This window comes from Lotus japonicus, chromosome 5, assembly GCF_012489685.1.
Source record: "Lotus japonicus ecotype B-129 chromosome 5, LjGifu_v1.2".
NCBI lineage: Eukaryota > Viridiplantae > Streptophyta > Magnoliopsida > Fabales > Fabaceae > Lotus > Lotus japonicus.
The window spans coordinates 62,429,785-62,454,129 of NC_080045.1; the positions used below are offsets into that span (position 1 = coordinate 62,429,785).

At 35.0% G+C, this 24,345-nt stretch overlaps 3 protein-coding genes across 17 annotated transcripts; all 3 read left to right on the forward strand.

Annotated features, from left to right (window-relative positions):
* Positions 1-309: 309 nt before the first annotated feature.
* Positions 310-4,751, forward strand: LOC130718620 (cytochrome c biogenesis protein CCS1, chloroplastic-like). Of its 15 annotated transcripts, none has more exons than XM_057569235.1 (7): positions 310-611; positions 705-791; positions 1,545-1,753; positions 1,886-1,957; positions 3,576-3,674; positions 3,755-4,112; positions 4,194-4,751. In XM_057569235.1, the coding sequence occupies exons 2-6, from the start codon at positions 719-721 to the stop codon at positions 3,776-3,778; spliced, it is 477 nt and encodes a 158-aa protein (XP_057425218.1). In that variant the 5' UTR covers positions 310-611; positions 705-718; the 3' UTR covers positions 3,779-4,112; positions 4,194-4,751. The 15 variants fall into 15 exon arrangements, 1 of the variants encoding a protein (XP_057425218.1); XR_009012740.1 differs by having other exon boundaries at positions 322-611; positions 1,563-1,764; positions 1,846-1,957; XR_009012739.1 differs by having other exon boundaries at positions 322-611; positions 1,563-1,764.
* A 4,048-nt stretch (positions 4,752-8,799) lies between these two features.
* On the forward strand, positions 8,800-13,883 carry LOC130721332 (O-fucosyltransferase 1). The gene is made up of 9 exons (XM_057572109.1): positions 8,800-9,038; positions 9,109-9,262; positions 9,348-9,426; positions 9,556-9,626; positions 9,865-9,953; positions 11,390-11,513; positions 11,601-11,884; positions 12,447-12,576; positions 12,743-13,883. Exons 1-9 carry the CDS (start codon positions 9,031-9,033, stop codon positions 13,328-13,330), a joined length of 1,527 nt encoding a protein of 508 aa, XP_057428092.1. The 5' UTR covers positions 8,800-9,030; the 3' UTR covers positions 13,331-13,883.
* A 1,524-nt stretch (positions 13,884-15,407) lies between these two features.
* LOC130721331 (phosphoglucomutase, chloroplastic) lies at positions 15,408-23,802 on the forward strand. Its single transcript, XM_057572108.1, has 22 exons — positions 15,408-15,754; positions 15,848-15,913; positions 16,620-16,664; positions 16,748-16,840; positions 16,923-16,975; positions 17,143-17,194; positions 17,288-17,356; positions 17,959-18,027; positions 18,545-18,667; positions 18,773-18,825; positions 19,458-19,536; positions 19,621-19,685; positions 19,767-19,834; positions 21,570-21,688; positions 21,773-21,847; positions 21,920-22,035; positions 22,376-22,517; positions 22,667-22,748; positions 22,831-22,877; positions 22,985-23,062; positions 23,181-23,286; positions 23,375-23,802. The coding sequence occupies exons 1-22, from the start codon at positions 15,515-15,517 to the stop codon at positions 23,440-23,442; spliced, it is 1,908 nt and encodes a 635-aa protein (XP_057428091.1). The 5' UTR covers positions 15,408-15,514; the 3' UTR covers positions 23,443-23,802.
* The last annotated feature ends 543 nt before the right edge of the window (positions 23,803-24,345 follow it).

Sequence of the window (24,345 nt, forward strand, 5' to 3'; positions counted from 1 at the left end):
AAGCTACAAGCAGTTGTACTAATAACAGAATTTGGAATTTGAAAATGATATAGTCTTTGGAATTAAAATTTTTTATTATTGTTTTAAGGTTTGTGGATAACCGTTTTACTTGATCATAGACAGTGGGGGATCTAGGACCTCGGGGTCAGGGGTTCAAATTTTTCAAATGAACATATCGATAAAAATATAATTAAAAACAACTATATTATGTTTTTTTGTAGAAAGTCGTGATTCTTAAATTGACACGACCCTTTTTGCAAATATGCTCTCTATGAGGATGATATGTTGTAATTCTTGGTCGTAATCCGATGGAAACTCATTTAGATTAACTTCAACATGTGGTGGTTGTTGTTGTGATGAGCTTGATCCACAATGCTCACTTGATGACCTTGCTCTCTTTACTAAAAATTTGTTCATGACCTTTATAAAATTAAAAACATACCAATACCATAATCAGGTTCGTTCAGGTTTAATTGTTGGCCTACTGAAATCAGCAATTGCGTGGGTTGAAACTCCCCAAGTCTCTTCGTCATCTTCCCTCATTCTGGCATTACCAGCTGTTTTAGATGCTTTACAGACTACAGATTGAAACGCCCAGCTCCTCCTAACCTGTAAGCAACAATTTTCTCCTATAAATTCACCTATCTACCAAGTTTATTTTCGTGTGCTTCCTCCTGTGCATTGAACTGAAATTTGTCTAATAGGTTTGGGCAGAAAAATGCTGCAGATTTTGTCTAATTTGTCGTTGGCTATTGGGGAGATGTTCCTCATTGCTTTTCTAATGGGTTTAGGTAGGTGCTCAAGTCTTATCCTCTTCTCTATTTCTCTGTGTGACTGTGTCTGAATGAATTTTAATCAATTGTTTTTATCTTTTGTAGTTTCCAAATTTTTACATAGTAGTTTCAGTGTGTGTTTGGTTCCATGTTTGGAAGCCTTGTAATTAATTCTCACATGACCGGAATCACTTTTAAGTGGTTATATATATGTTTGGCAACCGACTAAGAGAACTGATTTTAATCCAAAAATCAATTCTGCAATAAGTTAGAGATAGTAGTTTCTACAGTAATCAACTGTGGGATTTTGTAACTGAATTTCACTACATTACCCTATAGAAATTACTTTTCCCGTAAACAACATAAATCACTTCACTCTCATCTCACTATATCTCACTTTTACCACAAGCAATTTTTTCAAAATCAATTCTGGCAATGTTTATTCAAACATGCACTTAGAAAGCTGTTCATGGGGGTCATTTTAATTTCTTAAGTATTTTGAGCATAGGATATAAAAAATTTTAGGACTTTGAGAAAATTAGATTTATATATATCTCATGCCCAATTATTATCTTATAGATAAGTTTTGAAGTTCCGGGGGAATAAAAATGTGTACCAATATTTAGAAGATAGATGCTTATGTCAAAGCTCCTGAAGTTTGTATGTGAATGTAGTATGACAAAAGAGATGTTATTTGGGCTTTTCTATTCAATCATTTAAATTTGTTTGTGCCTGCAAATGTGCTTTAACATACACAATAACTAAAACCAGGCACTTTTATTGATCAAGGTGAGTCTCCTGACCATTATTTCCAGAAGTGCCCTGAAGATCACCCTGTGCTTAGATTTTTCACTTGGAGATGGGTTCTTGATCTTGGTTTTGATCACATGTTTTCATCTCCTATATTTCTGGGGATGTTGGCTCTCCTGGGTGCATCCCTTATGGCCTACACTTACACAACACAAATCCCACTAATCAAGGTTGCAAGAAGGTTCAGTTTCGATTAGTTCTGTTTGTCAATTTTCTGTATTAGTCAAATTCTTGATCACTGAAGGCAGAGTTTGTTTCATAGATGATCATTTTTGCACTCTGCTGAGGCTATCCTCAAGCAGGAATTTTCAGAATCGTTGCTGAGAGCATCAATCGAAGATGTTGGCACTCTATTAATGGGAGCTGGACATGAGGTTATATTGCCATGGCTCATGCTTATCTGTCTTTTCCTTTTCTATATATCCTTAAGAATCATAGATTGCCTAGGACACATATTTAGGACATATATTAATGTGCTTTCTAGATGTTGTGTATGCTTTTCCACTCTTGGAACTGGTAATTGTTTTTTCCATTGTTCATTATGGTCTGCTCACATGGGTACATACAACTACATGTACAAGGCATTTTATATCAAAAAAATAAAAATAAAGTGGCTTCAAGATCTTGCTGGAGTTCTTTCTTTCCGTGGTAACTTGATGGTATGTGTTTATTAATTGCCCCTTTGTTTGTGTGGTTTCTCATCCTTGGGTTCTTCATTCAGTTTCATTAGTAGTTTTGCTTTCTCCTGTTGTATTGATTCTCTCACTGGGTTTTTCATCATGTGCCCTCTCTCATTCTTCTTTTCTCTCTTTTAAAGAGACAAAAATTACCATCTTTAATCTTCTATCCTTTATTTTCAAATCCCAATTAAAGAGACAAGATATATGGTTCTATTGTGATATCTTTTACACACTAAAGAATAAGTAGATTTACAAACATTAGATAAATAAAGGATCAAGAAACCTAACAAAGCAATTAACTAATTTGATTTTGTAACCGAAAATTATATCACAAGTCACAACATATTATAACTGAATTTTGAGTGACTATGTGCTACATGAAGCTCAAAACAGTAAAATTAATTTATAAGATATTGGCTTTTGTTTGTGTTTCGTGAGAGCTGTCTGTGTTCTATTCTCTGGAGTTCTGTGAGCTTTTGCAAATCTGGTTGTCTATGTGGCTTTTTGGTGGGTGTGTGGGGGGCTGTTGGTCTGGGTAGTTTAAGCTTCCATGTGATATTTATTGATCTAGGATAGTTGTTTAGCTCAACTTTTTTCTGTTATTTAAGTGTATATAAGATTGACTCTATTGCTGATGTTAGTTTTGTAAATCTTCATTTCCTAATTTCTATGTCTATATATTAATTTCCTAATTAATTTTACCGTGTATACTTAGTAGTAACTTGACATCATTCTTTGATCTCATTGATTGCCATGATTCTATCTCTCTTTAGATAGGGGTTCTCTTTCACCAATGTTATAGTATGACCATCCTTAATGCTAGTGGATAGTAGTAAAAAGGGAAACTTTGTTTCTAATGTCTATGTCTATATATTCACTTCTTTATGTCTTTATTGTGTATATATTGTGTGTATTGTGTATATTACTGTGCATACTATGTGTTATTGCATATGTTATGGAATGGACATTAGAACATGCTTATCTTTGCAGTATTTGGTGATGTAGGTTGTACAATACGCTAAAATGAAAAGTTGTACATACTTTACCAAAGTGTTTTAGAATTTTAGCATATATCTGTTGTTTGGTTGCATGTCCCTTGATTCCCTTCCCAACATAGAGCAGTTAGGATTCATAAGTAACCATGTTCCTAATTATAAAGTCCCATTCAATAATTTATGTCATTTTTTATTCACTATTTTTCTCACCTATGTGATCATTAAAGTTTGTATATTGTCTCCCTCCACCATTTATTCGAAATAGTCTGATTTGTATATATAGCCCACTACAATTGCCATCTTCAATGAATTTTTAGGAACAACATGTTTTTTTAATTTCTATCATGGAACAAGCCAAACTGTCAAGCCTCCCAGAAGGAGGGAAATGCTTTATGGAACCACTTTACCATGATGGGGTACGATCTCCTCATTTTATCAAATATTTAATGGCATCTTTTTTTGTTTATTCCTGACTATTACTATTGCTTTTATGTAGGAGTACATTATCCTTTCTAAGTAGTTTGTCAGAGAGTTTCCAGACATTAAGCTCTTTGCCAGAGATCATCTTTGTGACCCAGCAGTTAATATTTTTGAACCTCAAGTCAAAACTGTTTCTAAACAGGTACATCTTAAAGGTGGATTAGAGCAGATTCGAGCAACACACCAAATTGATCTATCTGCCACGTTTCATTTCACATACATTTGTCAAGGGTGCTTTAATATCAGAATCTTTTTTTGATGATGACAATGAGGTGGACTTTGAAGGCCAAGAGGAGCAGCATCCCAACAATGAAGGAGAGTTCATTTGGTTTCCTGAAATCACTCATGCACTCGCCGCTGGTGGTCAAACATTGGTATTATTCTGTTCACAACTTCTCCATATTTATAACAGATTTAAGTACTCATTTTTTAGGTAATTTTTTTAATTTATGTAGCTCATTCCTGCTGGGGTTGTTACTAAGCATCTCGAGCACCGACCTTCTGCATTGAACATGATATTGCTTAATGGGATTACTGAGGTGTGGGAGCCGAGATGGGCCAAGGATAGGCCTCGGAAGCGTGTTTTTGCCACACGCTGGTATCAATTCTGCAGGGGTGAAGTTTGAATTTTAAGGATCAATTGCTTTTCTTCAAGATGCAACAAGAAGACACCTACAAAGTTGTGGTCCATCGGAAATAAAGGGTGATTTGTTGAAGTGTTGGTTGATTAATTTTCCGTGTGCTGTTTTCTCATTTGAAGGATTTTGGAAGATTAACTTGATTTTTCTTACTTGACTAAGGACACTTTATCAAATAGGAGCTATGAATTTATAGTTTGTTTTGTTATGCCTTTTGTCATTGCTATTAATCCAATTTAGGTAGATGATCCTTAAAGGATTGCGAATTGGAATTAGAAAAAGCGGCAAGCCAACTTCACCATCTATTCTAGAACATTTATATAAATACTCAATTGTTCCATTATTGGCTTATCTAATGTAATTTTATTTTTTACATATACTTTCCTCTCACCTCTCCTTCTCACATAGTTTGGATTTCATATTGTAAAATGTTTATTGTTGATTAAATTTTCATAAAGTTCATCATTTTCTATTAACTTGCAGCAATTCCACATAATCTGCATCGTATGACTTACTAACGGACTATATTAGGTGTATTTTTAGTCTAAGCTTTTTTGAAAGGTTGTAATCCGATCACATCACTGATTATGTCGACACTCTGTACCGCGACACACAAATTTGATACATGAATGATTATCATAATTATTCTAATGAAAGACATCATGCTCACGGAGATATCTAAAGATTTTTAATTTCGCCGTTAGTAACGCTAAGTAAACATGGATTTTTTATTTACGAATGTATATACAGTCAATTGTTATACGGTTCTATTAGATCTTAACCTAAAAAAATTTGGTATAATAAAGACACCGTGCATAGCACGGGTCACAATCCTAGTACAGACCAACAACTCTATCATTTCCTCTGTTTTAGAATGCACTTTAGGTCTTAATATAAACAATAACTGTTGTTTGAGAAGAACATTCACAAGTCCTTCAAATCAGCATTTCAAGTTTTCCACATATATGCATATGAAGGAATGATATCTATATGTGCAGTAAAAAAGAAAATGACCCAAGATTTAAAGAGGATGACCCAAGTAGAAAAATAAAATTGACCCAAGAACCTTCACGATCAATGAGAAGCTTTTTGGGGGAAAAGTTTAATACACTAAATACAATTAATAATGATGGCACTCAAGTCAGTATATGATTCTTAGAAGGGGTATATACAACATTTGATCACTAATTTATGAAGAATTAGGGAAAAAAATAAACACCTTACCCAGTACGTAACTCTCTGAAAGAGAAAGGAGAAACATAGATACGAAGATAGAGAGGCACAGTCGCAGAGGCGCGGCTGGATTGGTGGTGGCATGGTGGTGGTCAGTGGCGGAACTTCACATAAATATTTGAAGGGGCCAAAATTTTGAGCAAATTAAAATATTAAGTTTCATATACTGAAAAAAATTAGTAAAAGAAAAGGAAAGTAACCCAAACATTCAAAAAGATAAATAATAAATGTAATATATAATAAAAGAAAGAGATAAAAAAAATAGTTTATATTATATGTTGGTATTATTAGTATGCTTAAGTATCATCATTAAAAAAAATATTTAGGACCAAAATAGCTAGAACCTAGAATCATGAGAGGCAAAGTCATGATTTACAATTTCACTTTTCATTATCAAGAATAATATTTTTTTAAAAGGGAAAAGAGGTTTACTTTGCGTTTAGGTCAGATAGATTGCACGAACATCAAGAACAGTAAAAGAGATAGGAGGCATAGTGGTAGAAGGTTGCATCCTTAATGGGCTTCTAAAGTTGCATCTCTTATGAGCCTCAAGTAACTAGTTAATTATAATGTTATTACTATTTATAGTTTGTCATTTAGATCCATATTCTAGAATATTCTATTACTTAGGATTGTGCCACATGTAAGGTCACTATTAATTCCTTAGAGTAGACAATTAGTATAAGTTGTATTGCTTTTCTTATGAAATGATAACAAGAAAATTGACAAAGTTTTATTTTATCTTCTTTTCTAAGTTTTTCTTTTGATTTTCTTCTTTTGATTTTACTTGGTAGAGTTTCTCTCTAGCACATAGCCTGTCACCTAGCATTTGAAACGTGTGACTCTAAACGGTAAGAAATGGTAGCTTTGAATTATTTTATCATTATTTATTAAAGGTAAATTAGCCGAAAGTATTACTATCAAACACCATTTTCGGTTGTGTGAGCTTTCGTTCCTTCACCTGTTCTATGAGCGAAGAGAGAAAGACAAAGATCCACTGTGTTGTAGGAAGACTAAAAGTTTATGTATGTGTGAGAGAGAGAAAGTGGAGTCTTTGGTGCAAATTTAAATTCTCAGGGGTTCAAAAAAAAAACTATACTAGAGGGTATGTGGTTTTTTTTTCCTGGGGAATTGAACCCCCTCACTACTATGTTGGTCCGCCCCTAATCATGGAAAGAGTACGTGGCAATCAAATTAATATATTTTTTACTTCTTGCTTATTTTATGTTACTGGTATAGCGTCCTCGAAAGATAGCTCAAGTGGTAAGAGTTAGGGACATAAGGGTTGGGTGGGGTGAGGGTGAAGGGTCCCGGGTTCGAACCCGGAGGAGGGACTAATTTACTAACATTTCTAACAACTAACATTTGCCTATCAAAAAAAAAAAAACGTAACTAGTATAGCATTAATTTTCTTTTTTGCTCCCACATCTAATTTATAACCGTTGTATAATTAAAAAAATTAAAAATTAAAACCAGTTTTAGTTTTCCAAATTTTCAAAACTTAAAATTCACAACCACCCCGAACAGGGCCAAACTTCTTGCTAGACTTAAAAAACAAGAGTCGAAATCATTTCACAACAAATGGAGACATTATATAAGGACAAAAGATCTTAATTGATCTCCGGCATAAAATTTGCGGGTTTATTAGCCAAGGTTAAAAATCACAACAAACGTTTTTTTTTTGTACATTTCACGTTTTTAAGCTAAACACGTATGTCAAGCATATAATGCGTTAAAGTTTTGTATAAGGAGTCAATTTAGATAGTTAGATACTACATAAATTTCAACAACAACAAAAATCCTACTAATTGAGGTTAGCTATACGGATCACGCTACGTGATTACGCTCGATCAAGAACAGTAAATTATGAAGGATACTAATGAGGCCACCTTTAACAATATCTTCCCATGTTACTTTTGCTCTCCCTCTACCTCTCTTCACATAACTAAAAGCCATGTTATCAACCATTCTCGCGGGGGCATTCGTAGGTCTTAACTTTGTACATGTTCATATTACCTTGACCAGTTTACCGTAAGCTTCTCCACGGTAGGCTTCACTCCAATATCTTATCTAATACGCTCATTTCGAATCTTATCTTTTCCAGTGTGTCCACTCATCCATCTTAACGTTCTTTACTAATATTCCAACTTTTCTCTCATGTTGTCTCGTTAAAACTGTATATTCGCTACCATAAAGTATAGCAGATCTTAAAGCGGTTCTAAACGGAAATAGAAAGTTTTATTAACATATGCAAAAGTTGGAGATACCATGATCCATGCATGCATGAACCATCTCTCTCGAATTCAAAGATGGTTTGTTGAGTTTTTTTTTTTCTTTTCAAAATTAATAGTATAACTAAGAGAGAGCATCTTCCAACTACGAGGCGGGATGCCAGTGACGGTAAAAAAGATCTGGCGGTTTGGAAAAACTGCAATAACCGACACAAAATTTGGATGTTTATTGCTGGAGATTTTAAATCCCACTATTTTTTTTGCTCTCTACATTTTTCCAATAAACGTGTATGTTGAGCATATATCGCCCGCCTTAAGGGGTACATGAACTCATTGTAGATAGTTAGATACTGCATAAATTTTAATAACAATAACATAAGTCTCATTCACTAAGTCGGGTCGACTATGTGGATCACACTACAACGTCATTAAACTCAGTCGAAAACACTGAGTTGTAAGGGATACTATTGATAATGAGATAACCTTTAACAATATTATCCCATGTTCTTTTTGGTATCTCTCTACCTCTATTCGCATGAATAAAAACCATGTTATCAACTATTTTCACAGGTGCATCCAAAGGTCTTCTTTGTACATATCCAAACTATTTTAATTATTTTTTGCCAGTTTCTCCACAATAGGCGCCACTCCAATATCTTCTATATTCCGCTCAACCTGTATTTTATTATTTCTAATGTGTCCAGTCATCCATCTTAACGTTCTCATTTCTACCACTCCAACTTTCTTTCATGTTATATCGTTAAAACTCAACATTCGCAACCGTAAGCTTTGTTGGGTTGCGAATGTTGGGTTTTATTCCATGTCTTATTATAGTTTGTTGGGTTTTTTAGAAATTAAGTAACCCATGGGCTCATTCACTAGCCCATGGGCTAAGCAGGCAGAGGCAGGCCACAAGAAATGATGGTGCTAGTTTAATCCAAAGCCCATTCCGCGAAACCCAGTAAGAACTCATTTTCTGCTTTTATTTCCTTACCGGTGGTGACTTCGCTCCATCTTCTTTCTCCGTTCACCGCCACTTCCCCACCGGCAACCGCCACTTCACAGATCTCCGCCACTCTCCGTCAGCCGCAACCGCCACTCCCTACTCCACACTGAACTATAAACTCGAAGTACTAGATCCGCAGAAGAAGAAGAAGAAGAATCTCTAGAGCTATCGAATCATCTTCACTATGAGAAGGTAGGTAGAGTTTACATAACACCTTGATTTCGATTTTCAAACACTGACAATGTTATCGATCGCAATGCAGAGCTGGACTTCGCAGGCAGCATGGCACGCACGGCGGTTTCAAGGGGATGATTGTGAAGCTTTCAATTGCTGCTCTCGTTCTCTTGATCTGCACCCTCTCGTTCTTCTTCTCGTCAAGTGGAACCGCAAACGTTCAATCCAATTATCGCACCGAGGTTCGTTCAACGTTCCTAGTTCAAATCTCTGGACAATTTTCTGTGATTCGAAATCTGGTTTCAATTTTCATTTGTGGTTGAACAGATCCGTTTGGAAGAACTATGGATCAATGCTGATTCCGGTGGTTGGCGACCGTCATCGGCACCGAGGACTCATTGGCCCCGTATCTATCTCTTCTTGTAGAATTGTAGTTACAGTCTGTTTCTGATGCAAGAGTTTTCAATTCAGTGTAGATTTTCAGTTCCACAACTTTCTGATGATTTGTTGTTTTCTTTGGTGTGTTTGTTCTCAGCTCCTCTAAGCAAGACCAATGGCTATTTGCGTGTTCGATGTAACGGTGGCCTAAATCAGCAGCGCAGCGCGGTTTGTACCTTTTCCCTCACACCGTAAACTGTGGTGGATTTTTGAGAGTATAGGGGTTTTTTTTGTTTTTATGCTTTGAATCTGTGCATTCATTCGAACTGCGAAGTATTTGCTTTATGTGTGCTTATGAAGCTGGGTGAATCTAGTGCTGTTGTTAAGATGGGGCTTCACTGTATGTATGTATGGTGGTATGGTGCTATTCTGTGTGTATTGATACATCTGTATTTCAATGCTGTAGATATCTAATGCTGTTCTTGCTGCACGAATCATGAACGCTACACTAGTATTGCCTGAGTTGGATGCAAACTCCTTTTGGCATGATGACAGGTAACTTGTCTTGAGATTTTAATTCTCAACTGACTTCTGAACTGCGGAAACCATTTATCAAATTCTGGATTCGGAAAAAAATGGAAAAAGATGAAGAAGCTATTTCTTGAAAACATATGTCGATTGTTCAATTTGAATGTGATTGTGAATCAATATTCAATGATTTACTTGAGAAAGTTATATTACTATATTTAGACTTAGGCATCTATGAACATATTTAAGAAAAAAATTACTCTCTGTGTAATGAATGTGGTGACTTTTCTATTGATTTTATAAATTGAAAATGCTTTTATATATCTTTATATATTATTATTGAAACTTGAATTCCTTATTAACTTGCGTTTTTAATTTAACTCTATCCTGTCTTGTTAGGGCATCTACTAACAAGACCCTTATTGGTATATTTGTTTTTATTTTACTGCAAGACGGAGAATGGGTAGTGTATTGATTTTCCCATGTAAATTTGAATGATAGTATCTGGTTAAGTTCTTATATATGTGATAGCAAGTTATCGTTGGAGTTCCTTCTTTCAGAACTATGTAAGGATGTCATCTCATTAGAAGTTAAGAACAGACTGAGTGCATTTTTCTGAGAAATGAATTGATATTGTTACCTTATGTTTTCTACCTTTTCATCCTCTTAGCAGGGTATCAAAGTCTTGTAATTTTCTAAAAACCAGCATTGGTTGCATGCTTATTTATCAGCTGTATTATTGAGTTGGATGTTCATTAATTTTCTTTAAACTTCTCTCATAGAACACCGAAATGAGTTGGATCTATTTTTAGCAACCACAATCCACATACAGCATATTTCACATAAATTTCAGAGCAAGTTTCTAAAATTTACTTGTTTGTGTTTTGCACCCTTTGATAGTTAGAACTTTGAGTCTTATTCTGCTTTTAGAGAAGAGGCACCTGTAATGCATGTGTGAAGTTTTTTTTTGTATGTCACTTTTCTTTTATTTTTTAACTGTCTTATATAGTTGTTGTTTTTCAAAAGTTACTTAAAACTAGTAGTAATTGTAAGTGGTGGGCGGTTGTGGCCAATTTGCATGATCAGTTCTTCTCCTTTTTTGTTACAATAACAACATTACAACAACCAAAGCCTTTTCGGACTAGGTATGGTTGGCTGCATGTATCAAATGACACCATAATGTCCTATCATAAATCATGTATATTGCAAGACCATTTAAATTCGAAACTTTCTTAATAGTTTGACCTATAATTTTCCTTAATCTCCCTCTCCATGTAATTATTAGAGTATCCTCATTTGGTCTATCATCATTTGTTAAAACAAAACTTTGCAATTTTTAGAAACGTATAAAAGGAACAATGGAGAACTCCCTTTGTATGATTGTACTGATTCTGGTTTAATTGTTTGTTAATTTGTGATGAACCAGTGCCACTCTACACTATAATAAATCTTTTTTTATGCAGTGGTTTCCATGGTATCTATGATGTTGAGCACTTCATCAGGACATTGAGGTATGACGTAAATATTGTTGAAAGCATTCCGGAAAGTGAAAAAAATGGCAAAAAGAAGAAAATAAAGGCATTTCAGGTATCTTATTAGAATTTGGAAATTGACGAGAAGTTTGAAATTACTTCAATTTCCTGGATAACATGTTCAGATGTTATTTCGTCACAGATTCGGCCCCCTAGAGATGCTCCTATCAGTTGGTATACTACCGATGCTCTCAAGAAAATGAAGGAACACGGTGCCATCTATCTGACTCCCTTCTCACATCGCTTAGCTGAAGAAATTGACATTCCTGAGTTCCAGAGGTTGAGGTGTAGAGTTAACTATCATGCTTTGAGATTCAAGCCACATATTATGAAGTTAAGTCAATCAATAGTTGATAAGCTACGTGCACAAGGGCCCTTCATGTCCATACATCTTCGATTTGAGATGGATATGTTGGCATTTGCTGGGTAAGTTATCTGGTTTGCATGCGTGTTTACATCAATTGAGATATAGACATTGCATAAAAGAACCTAAGTCTAGCTTTCTGAAACGGTTGGCCTGATTTGTCATTCCAAAGCTGATGCCCATCACCATGTTGCAACTAACACACAGGCCAGCATATAAAATACTGTTCCGATTGGATCATTTTCTTGGTTTTGACATACACCTGATCAATAGGTTATCAAAGCTAGGTTTTAAGTGTGTCCCAGTTGAAGAGTTGTGGTGCATTTATATGTGAAAGAAACTGATTGGTTGCTTTTCCAGTGATCACTTCTAGTGCATTGCATATTTATTATTTATTAATTTTGCTTATTCATTAAATTCGTAGATATGCACCTGGGACACCTTCCTTTATCTCTTGAGTGCTTGACAGTTTTTGTATAAGCATGGAGTCATGTACTGCTGCAAGTGCTGCTCGTAGAGTAGAATCTGTTTTTTCGGTGGATAAATGAACTCAAATTTTTATTTAAATCATAACGGAATGCTTATTTTCTAAATTCCGCTTGTTGAATTTGAATGTGGTTGTAGATGCTTTGATATATTTACGCCTGAGGAGCAAAAGATTCTGAAGCAGTATCGAAAAGAAAATTTTGCACCCAAAAGGCTTATCTATAATGAAAGAAGGGCCATTGGAAAGTGCCCATTGACACCTGAGGAGGTAAAGGATAGTTTCTCCCTGGCTGTCTTTTATTTGTTTCTCAATGTTTGGCATAGGGCCTAACCTTTACATGCGTGCTGGTGATCACAAATTTCAAATTTGTTGAAAATGAAAATTATGATATCAATGATTTAATTTGATGCACATTGATGTGCTTTCATTGTAGGTTGGTCTTATTTTGCGCGCATTGGGTTTTGACAACTCTACCAGGATATATCTAGCAGCTGGTGAATTGTTTGGTGGGGATCGGTTTATGAACCCATTTCGAAGTTTGTTCCCTCGACTTGAGAATCATTCTTCTGTAGAACCCTCTGAAGAGCTTGCTGAGAACACTAGGGGATTGGCAGGTTCTGCTGTGGATTACATGGTCTGCCTTCTTTCTGACATTTTCATGCCAACATATGATGGCCCAAGCAACTTTGCAAACAACCTCCTCGGGCATCGCCTTTATTACGGCTTCCGGACCGTGATCAGACCTGATAGAAAAGCTCTTGCTCCCATCTTCATTGATAGGGAGAATGGACGGGCGGCTGGTTTTGAGGAAGCTGTTAGGAAAGTCATGCTGACAACAAACTTTGGTGAACCTCATAAGCGTGTTAATCCAGAGTCTTTCTACACAAATTCTTGGCCTGAATGCTTCTGCAAAACATCTGCAGAGAACCCTGCAGACAAATGTCCACCAAATGATATTTTAAATACTATGGACAACGAACTGGAGAAGGCTGCAACAGATGCAAATGCTACCATATCTTGAGCAGAAATAGAAGTTACTCGTGGCTTTGGGTTTATGGTTCTTTCACTCTGCAGTGATGAATTGATGGGGGCCAAATTGAAAAGTAATGAGCTCCAAATGCCGGATCCAGATTTTCAGGTGATATTTTTGTCTCAAAATTTTGCCTACTGAGGGCATTCGTTAGTTTCGTGTATACAATAGAAGGAAGATCACACAGATTGAATGGAAAACCGGCAATGTGACTGGAGTTATCTTGTTTAGGGGAAAAGCTAACTGTAAAAGGGAACAGTCCTTCCACTATATACTAGCGGGAGCATGGCACTTCTAGTTACCCGAAGAATGTTGGAAACTGGCAGATTTATGTTAGATACGTAGAGTACTGAACAGTAACAGGTGTGTTAAATTTATGATTTGTCTTATTAATATTTTTTTTGGGGGTTGGGGTAGGAAAGACGATGTTCAAGTATTTCCACAAGTTTTTATTACCATGAGATCAAAGTTCACATTCTAATTATGTCAGACTCATAGTGGATAGTTTTTGGAAAATTCTTCAATAGATTGATGTCATTCAATATATTTTTTTTAAATGATGTCATTCAATGTTAGAAAAGTATATAATCTGCTACTGTTTAATTGGACAACTTGATGGAAAGTAAACAAGAAATTTGTGGCTTGTATGATTCATTTCTCATTTTTTGGATTTATAAATGAGTTTTAGAAACAATTTTTAATTTTTTAAAGAAATGACAAAAACTTGTATTAAATTACCACAGTTTTAGTTAGATTAATGATGTTTAAGATAAACGAGTTCAAAAAAAATGATATTTAAGATAAATGGAATTTCTAATCCACTTATGTTAATTATGGACTAGTCCATTTGACCAATTGCCCGAGGGCTAGGTTATTTTCGCAAATTGTTAGCCCATAGAGCAGCTCAATCCAACCTTTTGGCGCAAGAAATTTTATCTTTGTTGTCCACTTGTAGAATGTGAAGGTTAGTGTTCATTAAATATGAATGACATTTAAAAACGATAGAAATACAATCTTCATCTAATACACCTTTTTATGATTGGGTAAAATTCTTGCGAGCTCCACCGCTCAAACACATGATAATTTGGTAAGATATATAAATTTCACCTAATAATGAAAATGTGTTGAAAAGAACATATATTATATATGATTAATATGTCCATATAAGATGTGAAATATGCATTCGATGGTGAAATGAAATTGGGAATTAATGGATAAATTGTTTGATGAATAAAACAAAAAGGCCAAATAAGAAAATCAATCTAAGAAACAGAACCAAGCTTTATTTTTCTTTGTTTCCGCATCGCGAGAATCAATAATGTTTGTAAACCGTTCTTTTAGCTTGCAAACCAACAATGTTTGTTATACGAATAAGTGTAAGTGTGTGTTTAGTTTTCAATTTAAACGTGTTTCACGTTTGATTAAAAACACAAATTCTAATGTGCTAACGTGAAAGTGTGTGTTTGAATTTCAGTTTGCCAAACAGAGTTTGAGTCAATGTGAGTTTGCAAAACAGAGTTTGGATGAATGTGAGTTTGTGGTAATGTGATTTATGTTTGGATACTTTTATTTTAAAAGTAAGTTAGATAAATTAATTTTGTTTGGATAATATTAACCAAAAGCACTTTCATAGTGTATAATTACTATAAAACTTCAATATCAATGTACCAACCAACTTTCATCCAAAGTAGAAGTGAGGATCGAGTGGAGTTGACTGAAAGTGGGTTTTGGACACAAAGTGGGTTAAGGTGAATGTGGGTTGGAGCAATCCAAACATAGTGGCACATTGTTCAATGCACCCCAAACCCACATTGAGGTGCCCACACAGAAAAACAAACATAGCCAAAGTAATTCGTAGATTCTATTAAATTGAAAGTGCTTTCGAATGATCTCAACAGAAATCCAAAGACCAAACACACCCTAAATCTTACAAGAACAGAAAAAAGAAAATGAAAAAAAAGAACACTTGACATTCACCACGTGAATCTCAAGATAAGTGTCCCCAGTTACACACGTGGCACCTGTGTTTCCTTTCCACCACAGCTTCCTCTGTTCTGTCTGTGACTCATCACATAGACACACACACACACTCTTGCTCACAGTGTCAGTGAGAGAGAGAGAGAGAGAGAGAGCATTTCTGAATTCTCATCATCATCATCATCATCATCATCATCAATGGCTTTCTCTTCTTCCTCTAGGCTTGACCACTTCAACATCATCTCTGCATTCAAACCTCAAAATTCCATTCTCCCACCATCACTCAAACCTTCCTCGTACCTCCCCTCTTCTTCCTTCAAATTTCGAAACCTGCTTCCATTCAGAATCCGCTATGCTTCAACCATCAGAGCCACTTCTTCATCGTCATCACCCTCTTCTCCTTCCACCACCATTGACCAATCTGATGATGGCATTAAGGTTACTTTCTTTCTTCCTTCTTTCATCATCACCCTCTTTTCTCTTCTTCTGTTCTGAGTTCTGAGTTCTGACCCTTTTCCCTTGTTGCCCAAGATTAATTCGATTCCAACCAAACCCATCGAAGGACAAAAAACTGGTACCAGTGGGCTGAGAAAGAAGGTAACTTGCTAAATTCTCTCTCACTTGACATGTGCGGTTTCATTTGCTCTGTTGTTTTTGTAGCTCCATCAGACCTATCATGCTTTGATCAAAATGCTGACAAATTATGGATTTTGTCAGTGATCATTGATGAGGAGAGAGCGAAAGTTTATGATTGATAGCATTTTTACACTTCAGAATAGCATCGAATAAAATTGAAATGCTGGGTTTGTTTTATTTATTTTTGTATGGTTAAGGGAATTAATTAAGAAACATAAATAGAAACATAAATTGTTTGTTTCAAAAGCATAGTTGAGGAAGCACTACTTTTCCACTAGTGCTTACTGTTTCTGATGCCTTAACCACTGCCTTGGAGCACTCCAACACTGGCTGGCATTTTCTCCTTATGTCATTTTCACACTACCTTATGGTAATTACTTATTAGTGAGTCATGCTTAGCTTAGCTAGTTGGTAACTTGCTATGCTGTTTAGATAGTTTTTTATGTGTCAATAATTTTTTCTTTTCATCATTGTATAGCATATAAGCAAACAGTTATAAGCAAGTATTGACATTTGAGCAAACAGTTATAAGCAAGTATTGACATTGGAGCAAGCAGTTATTACTTATAAGCAAGTATTGACATTTGATAGATGTAACACTAGGTGAAGAGTTGGTAATGTGGAAGTAGTAATTTTCCTTATAATTATATGCATACTTGTTTTGTAGGTGAAAGTGTTTATGGAAGAAAATTACCTTGCGAATTGGATCCAGGTTTGTAGATTTCCTTTCAATAGATGATTGCATGATTTGTGGATTTTACTTTGCATGTTAGTGGATATTCTGTGCATCTGCAGGCACTGTTCAATTCATTGCCTCCAGAAGATTACAAGAATGGTGTGTTGGTGTTGGGAGGTGATGGTCGATACTTTAATAAGGAAGCTGCGCAGGTCGACCTTTTTGAATATATTAGATCTTGTACTAATAAAATTACTCTGATTCTGATTTGTTCTGCTGGCTTTTGTATTGCAGATAATAATCAAAATCGCTGCTGGAAATGGTGTTGGAAAAATTCTGGTTGGAAAGTAAGCATCTTAATCAGTTGATTTTTCCTATTAATTTTGCTGTAACAAATGGGAGGAGTAATGTAAATCAATTGATTTTGGCCAAAATCACTTGTGCTATGGTATTATCATTATTCATTGCATTCTTCTTGATAGAAATTGAGTATACTTTTTCTTTTCTAATGCAGGGAAGGTGTATTGTCAACACCAGCCGTCTCTGCTGTTATAAGGAAGAGGAAGGCAAGCCAGACAAACTCCTTTTTGGCATATATGGCTAGCACAGCATTTTCAGCTCACTTGCTCTTTTCTTATCTTTCCCTTATACTTTAATAGGCAAATGGTGGATTTATTATGAGTGCAAGCCATAATCCTGGTGGGCCTGAATATGATTGGGGTATTAAGGTAAAGTTTTCTAACTCTCTTTCATTTAATGGTTATGATCAATTGTGCATTGACTAGTGCTGATAGGTTGTGCTCCTAAACTGACTGGTATTTTTTTAACTTCGGTGAGGACATTGATTGATACCTTGGAAATCCTTTGATTCAGAGGTTACTTGTATTTTTTGGTCAATTTTTCCCTTGGGGATTGGGTTTGGTTATGTTGTATTCCATGTACCTAATAAATACATCTTAATTATTTTAAATTAGGCCCAACTCTACCCCAAAAGCTTGCTCAGGGGTGAGATTCCCCTATCCTTTATAAGGACTATATTCGACATATCTCTAGTCAATGTGAAACCTTAACACACACACCTCATGCCCATGGTTGGACATCTGGAGCGTGAAGTTTGCAAGACTGGACTTTTGTGGGTACCCCCATAAACCGATCTAGGATTGACTCTGATAGCATCTTAAAATTTAGGTTAGGCCTAACTTTACCCAAAAAACTAACTTGGGGGTGAAGGTTGCTCTTTATCCTTTATAAGGACATTAAACATATCTTTATATTATGAGCCAATATGTCAGCTGGTATTTCTGATTCATGTCTTTGATTTTGAACACAGTTTAATTACAGTAGTGGGCAACCTGCACCAGAATCCATCACTGACAAGATCTATGGAAACACCCTATCTGTAAGTGTCCCATTATTCAAGTATGTCTTAATTTCCAATCCATAATTCTATTTTTTCCTGTGTTGTCTTGTTGGAGGATTGAAATTTCATGTGATTCTTGACCTTACCATATAGTACCTTTACTAACTTTCTTCAAATATAATCTTTACCTTTTGTAGAATTAATTTCTCAGTAGATTTTTTCCTATATTCTTAAACGATCAATGCTAATTTTGTATCTTAAATCTTACACCTTATCTTTGCACCATTAAATTAACATGAAGCCAAATAAAGGTTTTATGCCAACATGTACGTTTTGCAATAAGACTATGCTAATAGGTGCTTTTTCTAATAAGACAGAAGAGGGTCTTCCTCACCAGGAACGGACCCAGTTCATGGAAAATGAGAGTGAAAATAACACTTAAACTAGGTGATAAAGTTGGCATTATTAGGAACACTATCTTCTAAAGGAATATGACCTAGTCAAAATGATAAAGTTCATTCAAAATACAGTGGTTAAATGTTTTGCGTTGACGCAGATATCTGAGATAAAGATTGCTGACATTCCTGATGTTGACTTATCAAATGTTGGGGTCACCGAGTTTGGAAGCTTCAGTGTGGAAGTAATAGACCCAGTTTCTGATTATCTGGAGCTATTGGAGGTGAACATAATTTGTTTGCATCATTACAATTTAATATAATAAATCACGTGAGCTGGATCTCAGTGTTGTGAATTTTTATTTTATTGATTATTATTCTTTGTGCAGACAGTATTTGATTTTCAGCTAATCAAAGGCCTTCTTTCACGGCCAGATTTTAGGTACATTCTACCTGTTCTCTGAAGATTGCAAATGCTTTATGGGTTTGCAAGTTGCTTTGGGTCTTATTCCTTTTTAGTTTCCTTTCTTTGTTTTGGTCTTATAGGGAAAAGTCACTATAAAAGTAGCAACTTTTTGTATATAGTTCACTTGTGTCTTGTTACTACAGCCCCTTGCTTGTACTATACAATCTCTTTACATGACATTCACCAAAAAATTCTTTCTCTAAATCCTGCTCTCTCTACAGTTACAATCTGCGATCCCCTATTTGACAAAATATTTAATTTTATGTGCTACTTCAACATCACCCCTAAAAGAATCCTTGAGTGGCCAGCATGGGAATAAGAAATCTACAAATTATCTTTAAATTTGAATGTAACATGAGGTTGACTTGTCAAAGTCCTTACTCACAGTGCGTATAGCTTGACCTACTTTATATCCGTCTCTGGTCCTCTAAAATTTTACGGGTGCTACATTAACAATAGTAAGGTAGTTTTCTAAATTATGCACGTATAAATTAGTATTTTCTGAACAGAGTGGGGATGTGTCGATTGGAGGACATGGCTGGTTAATATGTTTAGGATCTATTTATCGTGATATTTAACGTGTTTTTTCTTTCAATTTGTTACTTTAGGTTTATATTTGATGCCATGCATGCAGTTACTGGTGCTTATGCAAAACCCATCTTTGTTGATAAACTGGGTGCTAGTCCGGTATGGTCTTTCCCCTTTAAATCCTTAAGGGAGTAGATGCAAATTTATACCATGCTGATATTGTATGTTAAATATGCAATGTAGGATTCAATTTTAAATGGAATCCCTTTGGAGGATTTTGGACATGGTCACCCTGATCCTAATCTAACGTGAGTTTAGTTCTTTTTTTTGTTAAGATTCTGTTTTCATCCCTTAGAAAATTGTTTCTGATGTAAGTGTTTATTGAGCAGATATGCAAAGGATCTTGTCAACATTTTGTATGCTGAAAATGGACCTGATTTTGGAGCTGCCAGTGATGGTATGTGAGCTCAAAGCAGCAGCCAGCTCTTTGATTTTAAATTTTAGTCACATGGTTTTTTATACTATTGTCACTCGCCACCGAGCTGATGCTTAGTTTACTGACAGTTTCACATACAACTGAATGTTTTTTCAGTAGTTACATTGACTTTATGAGACTGATTGTTAATTAACACCACAGAGGAAAGAATTCAATCTCTTAATGTCATAAAAATGGTTTTATTTTTTAAAAATTTAAATTTCTTGAGATAGTCCAGTCAGATATTTCTTGCCTGTTACACTGGTTGATTGATAGCCACTGCTTGTAGATGTAGCTTTTGTTGCATCAATTCATGTTGCCATTTTTTATTGAACCTTGTTATGCTAGAAAATGAAATTTTCTGCCATCCCTTTACCCTTTTCTAATGTAGTTGTTCAATTATTTCATTCTGTGTCAGATTTTCTCTGTATTAAGTTAAGATGCCTCATTTTCCGTGCATCTTTACTCTTTCTTTGGTTCATGTCCATATTCTGCATCTGTTTTTGATTCATGACAGATTTTATAATTATGCAGCAAATGCTTCTCAATATTTGTGCTAATGCAGTGCAAGAGCATGACTTAGGATGATGGAGAATGTCTAGGATTTAATAGGTTTCCTTTAGTGTTTTTTTTTCAATGGATTTAAGGATCACATTGGTGGTCTGATTGGGTGTTTTAAACGGAACCTGCAAATTTGTACTTTAGGTTTGATGGCTTTTCTGGAAACTCATGATAGTCAGTGAGGCCTTTGTAAAAATGTTATATTCTATCTGCCAAAGAAATCAAATATGATAAGGGTTGAAATTTGAAAATCAAATAAAGCAGATTAGAGATTCTTAAGAAGAAATGGAAAGCTTACATAGACTACACATCTATGGTCCCTTGCATCACCACCAAGAGTTTGATTGCAATTTTCTGCATAATTCATGTAAACCTAGAAGTAGCAATTCTTCAGAAGAGGATCTTCTCTCTGATAACATGATCCACCTTAATAAGTTTGGTCCTCTCATGGACAAGTTATATTTAGGCTATTTTAGAAGTCAAAGCTACTTTGCCTTAACAGAAATAGGATTGTCAAATGTTCGAACAAAGCATTTGCAGTAATTATGCTATATCAATTTGGGGATGTTAGATCAGAAAATGCTAAATGATACGACAATCAAATCATACCTTTTGACCTAAAGGTGTGATGTGAAGGAATATTCTGTTTTTTCCCCTCTTCCATTTTTTTCTCTCTTTTCATTGATATTCTTTCTCTTCTCATTTATTCATACCATTTGCCTAGTGCCAGTTAGGAAAATTCACTTGATTTTTCAGTCATTGTTGATTGTAGTTCGGAGAAATTTTAATCCTTTCTGTGACCTTGGCTTAAGCCCTCTCCACATTCTATGTTATGTTTTTACATTATATTTATATTTCTAGAACATGTTTGGATGCAAACCAAAGAGCACTTATTGGAGCTTATCTAGTGCTCTTTCTAGTAGATAAGCTCCAATAAGTCCGTATCCAAACGGGCTCCTAGTGTTGATATGGTACAATATGGAGACAAGGCATTCTATCCTGTAATCTTGAAACTCTGCATCCATTTAAAATGGTTACACCACCATTAAGATATTATTGTAGAAGTTGTTTTTGATATATGCTTGTGCAAAAAATGTTTTGTCTGGCTTTTTGTGCCTTTATTTGATCATATTTATGTATTCTAATCTTTCTTCAGGTGATGGTGACAGAAATATGATTTTAGGAAGAAGTTTCTTTGTAACTCCTTCAGACTCTGTAGCAGTTATTGCAGCCAATGCAAAAGAAGCTATTCCGTACTTCAAGAACGGTGTTAATGTAGAAATTCTATGCACATGTTATTATTAAATATTCATCATTCCAAAACAGGAGTTCCACTTTTTTTTTATATTTTAATTGCAGGGTCTTGCTCGATCAATGCCCACAAGTGGTGCTCTGGATCGTGTTGCTGAAAAATTGAACCTCCCCTTCTTTGAGGCATGTGTTTTTCTAGACGTCTTACATTTCTTGACATAGTTCTTAAATAACAAAAGAGAACCTTGGATTCAGGTCCCTACTGGTTGGAAATTTTTCGGCAATCTTATGGATGCTGGGAAATTGTCAATTTGCGGTGAAGAGAGTTTTGGAACCGGCTCTGACCACATTCGTGAGAAAGATGGCATCTGGTAAATATCCCACATGTTGTTTAATGTTTAAAATAAATTACTCGAATCAATTTTTTCATACTAGGTACTTTGATGTATCTTGAAATTATTAGAATTCCCGAGGGCATTGTTGAAACTTGAGAACAACATCTATGTATGCTCATATTATTTGTGAGGAAAAAACTTCAATAAAATTCCTTAGATGCCTCTACTGGGTAACCTTGAAAAGAAAGATGAGGTGGACAAAGAATAAAAGGTTAATGCTTTTATTGAGTTACAGAAGCACAAGCATTTAGGAACTTTATCCAAGTTTTGTCCTGTTTTTAATTCTCTGTCTTACATAAGTGATTTCCGATTGCAGGGCTGTATTAGCTTGGCTTTCTATTATTGCACACCGCAACAAAGACAAGAAACCAGAAGAGAAATTGATCTCTGTATCTGATGTCATGATGGAGTACTGGGCAACTTATGGAAGAAATTTCTTTTCTCGATATGACTATGAGGTTGGTACCTGTGCTACAATTGAAGTTTTGTTTGTCAAATATTCTTGGCACCTCACTAGATCACCTTTAGTTTGGAATTTCTTAATACCATGAACTCATCAGTTAAGTGTGAGTTTTTCTTATTTGACAAATCTAAGTTAATTATATAGGAATGTGAATCTGAAGGGGCCAATAAGATGATAGCTTACTTACGAGAAACTGTGTCTAATAGCAAGCCTGGTGATAAGTATGGTAAGTTGCTGCAAACATTTCTTTCAATCTTGATTATCCTCTCCTGAGTATTGTTGAAGTTTTGAAAGTATTTCTTCTATAGGAAGTTATGTCCTCCAGTTTGCAGATGATTATACATACACTGATCCTGTAAGTTCTTACATTGTGCTCTGCACATTTTTACTATGTTCATTTTTTCCCCTCAATTCAAGGTCAAGTAATCATAACTCAAGTTGTGATTAAATTTAAATTTTCAGGTTGATGGAAGTGTGGTATCGAAACAAGGGGTTCGGTTTGTTTTCACAGATGGCTCGAGGATTATTTATCGTTTATCAGTACGTGGCATCTCTTTGTTTCCCCACCGTTTTTCTGGAAGAAGATTCTATCTTGGAAATTTATGTAAAAATAAAAATTGAATATATAGTGATTTATTGCTATGCTTTTTTTTAACAGGGAACAGGTTCTGCTGGTGCAACTGTTAGAGTGTACATTGAGCAGTTTGAAGCAGATGTCTCTAAGCATGACGTTGATGCTCAAATTGCCTTAAAACCTTTAATAGGTTATTTTCATTTACCAAGACAAAATATAATAGTGTAAGCTTAACTTGCTAATGTTCTTTGTGATTGATTGCTCTTATTATGGTGCAGATTTAGCATTATCCGTGTCAAAGCTCAAAGATTTTACAGGGAGGGAGAAGCCTACAGTCATCACATAATGTACAAAACCACTTCCCACAATCAGCTATCAAGTTGTCACGTATCAAGATGCACTCTAAGTTGAGTGTCTCTGTTACGCCTAAGAGCTCGAGTTCGGTTTGTCAATTTCATTTTTGATTTTTCAAGCATTTTGGAGCTATAGGTTCTCTGTAAAATATAGCTATTGATATTTATGTGCAAAAAATGAAGAATCTATGTGTAACAAAATAAGAATAGTGGTAGCTGTAAAAGTAGCTAATCTTTTCAAAGTTTTGTCAAATTTCTTAATTGAGAAACTGTAGTCACATCTCAACAAGAATAACAATTTGGCACATGCTATTAATTCATCTAATTATAAAGTGAATCAACCTGTTCCCGTCTTTGATTTCTGTTAAGAAGCTAAAGGTTGACCTATATATACTCGATTTCTGTTGTCGACAATCTATCTTTCAACACTTAAATAGCAGATGCAGCAAGACACAAGATCCATTAAGGATGTATATGAGTATTTGGTTATCCTTTTCCATCACTTAAGAAGCTATATGACTATATCTCTACCTATGTTCGCATGCATTTGAAGATAAAAAGTGGATAATTTTTTTCTTATGGACTAATATGAAATTCAGTTTATACAATATCCAACTTGTATATAAACACTAAAACACACTATGTTCATTACTGTTTATGTTTATTTTTATGATGAATTTACTTTATTCTGAGTATTAGATGGTCATGAAGAACCCTATTAAGTTGACTTTGATCAAGGAATGTAGGATTAGTGAAATGCTAGGAATATTTATTTTAATGCACTATTTTAACACATTTTATATAATTTTTGTACCATATTTTATAAATTGATAACTTCATATGATATTGTGATGTTGAATTTATGTCTATCTTTCTCTTCATAATTATTATATAAG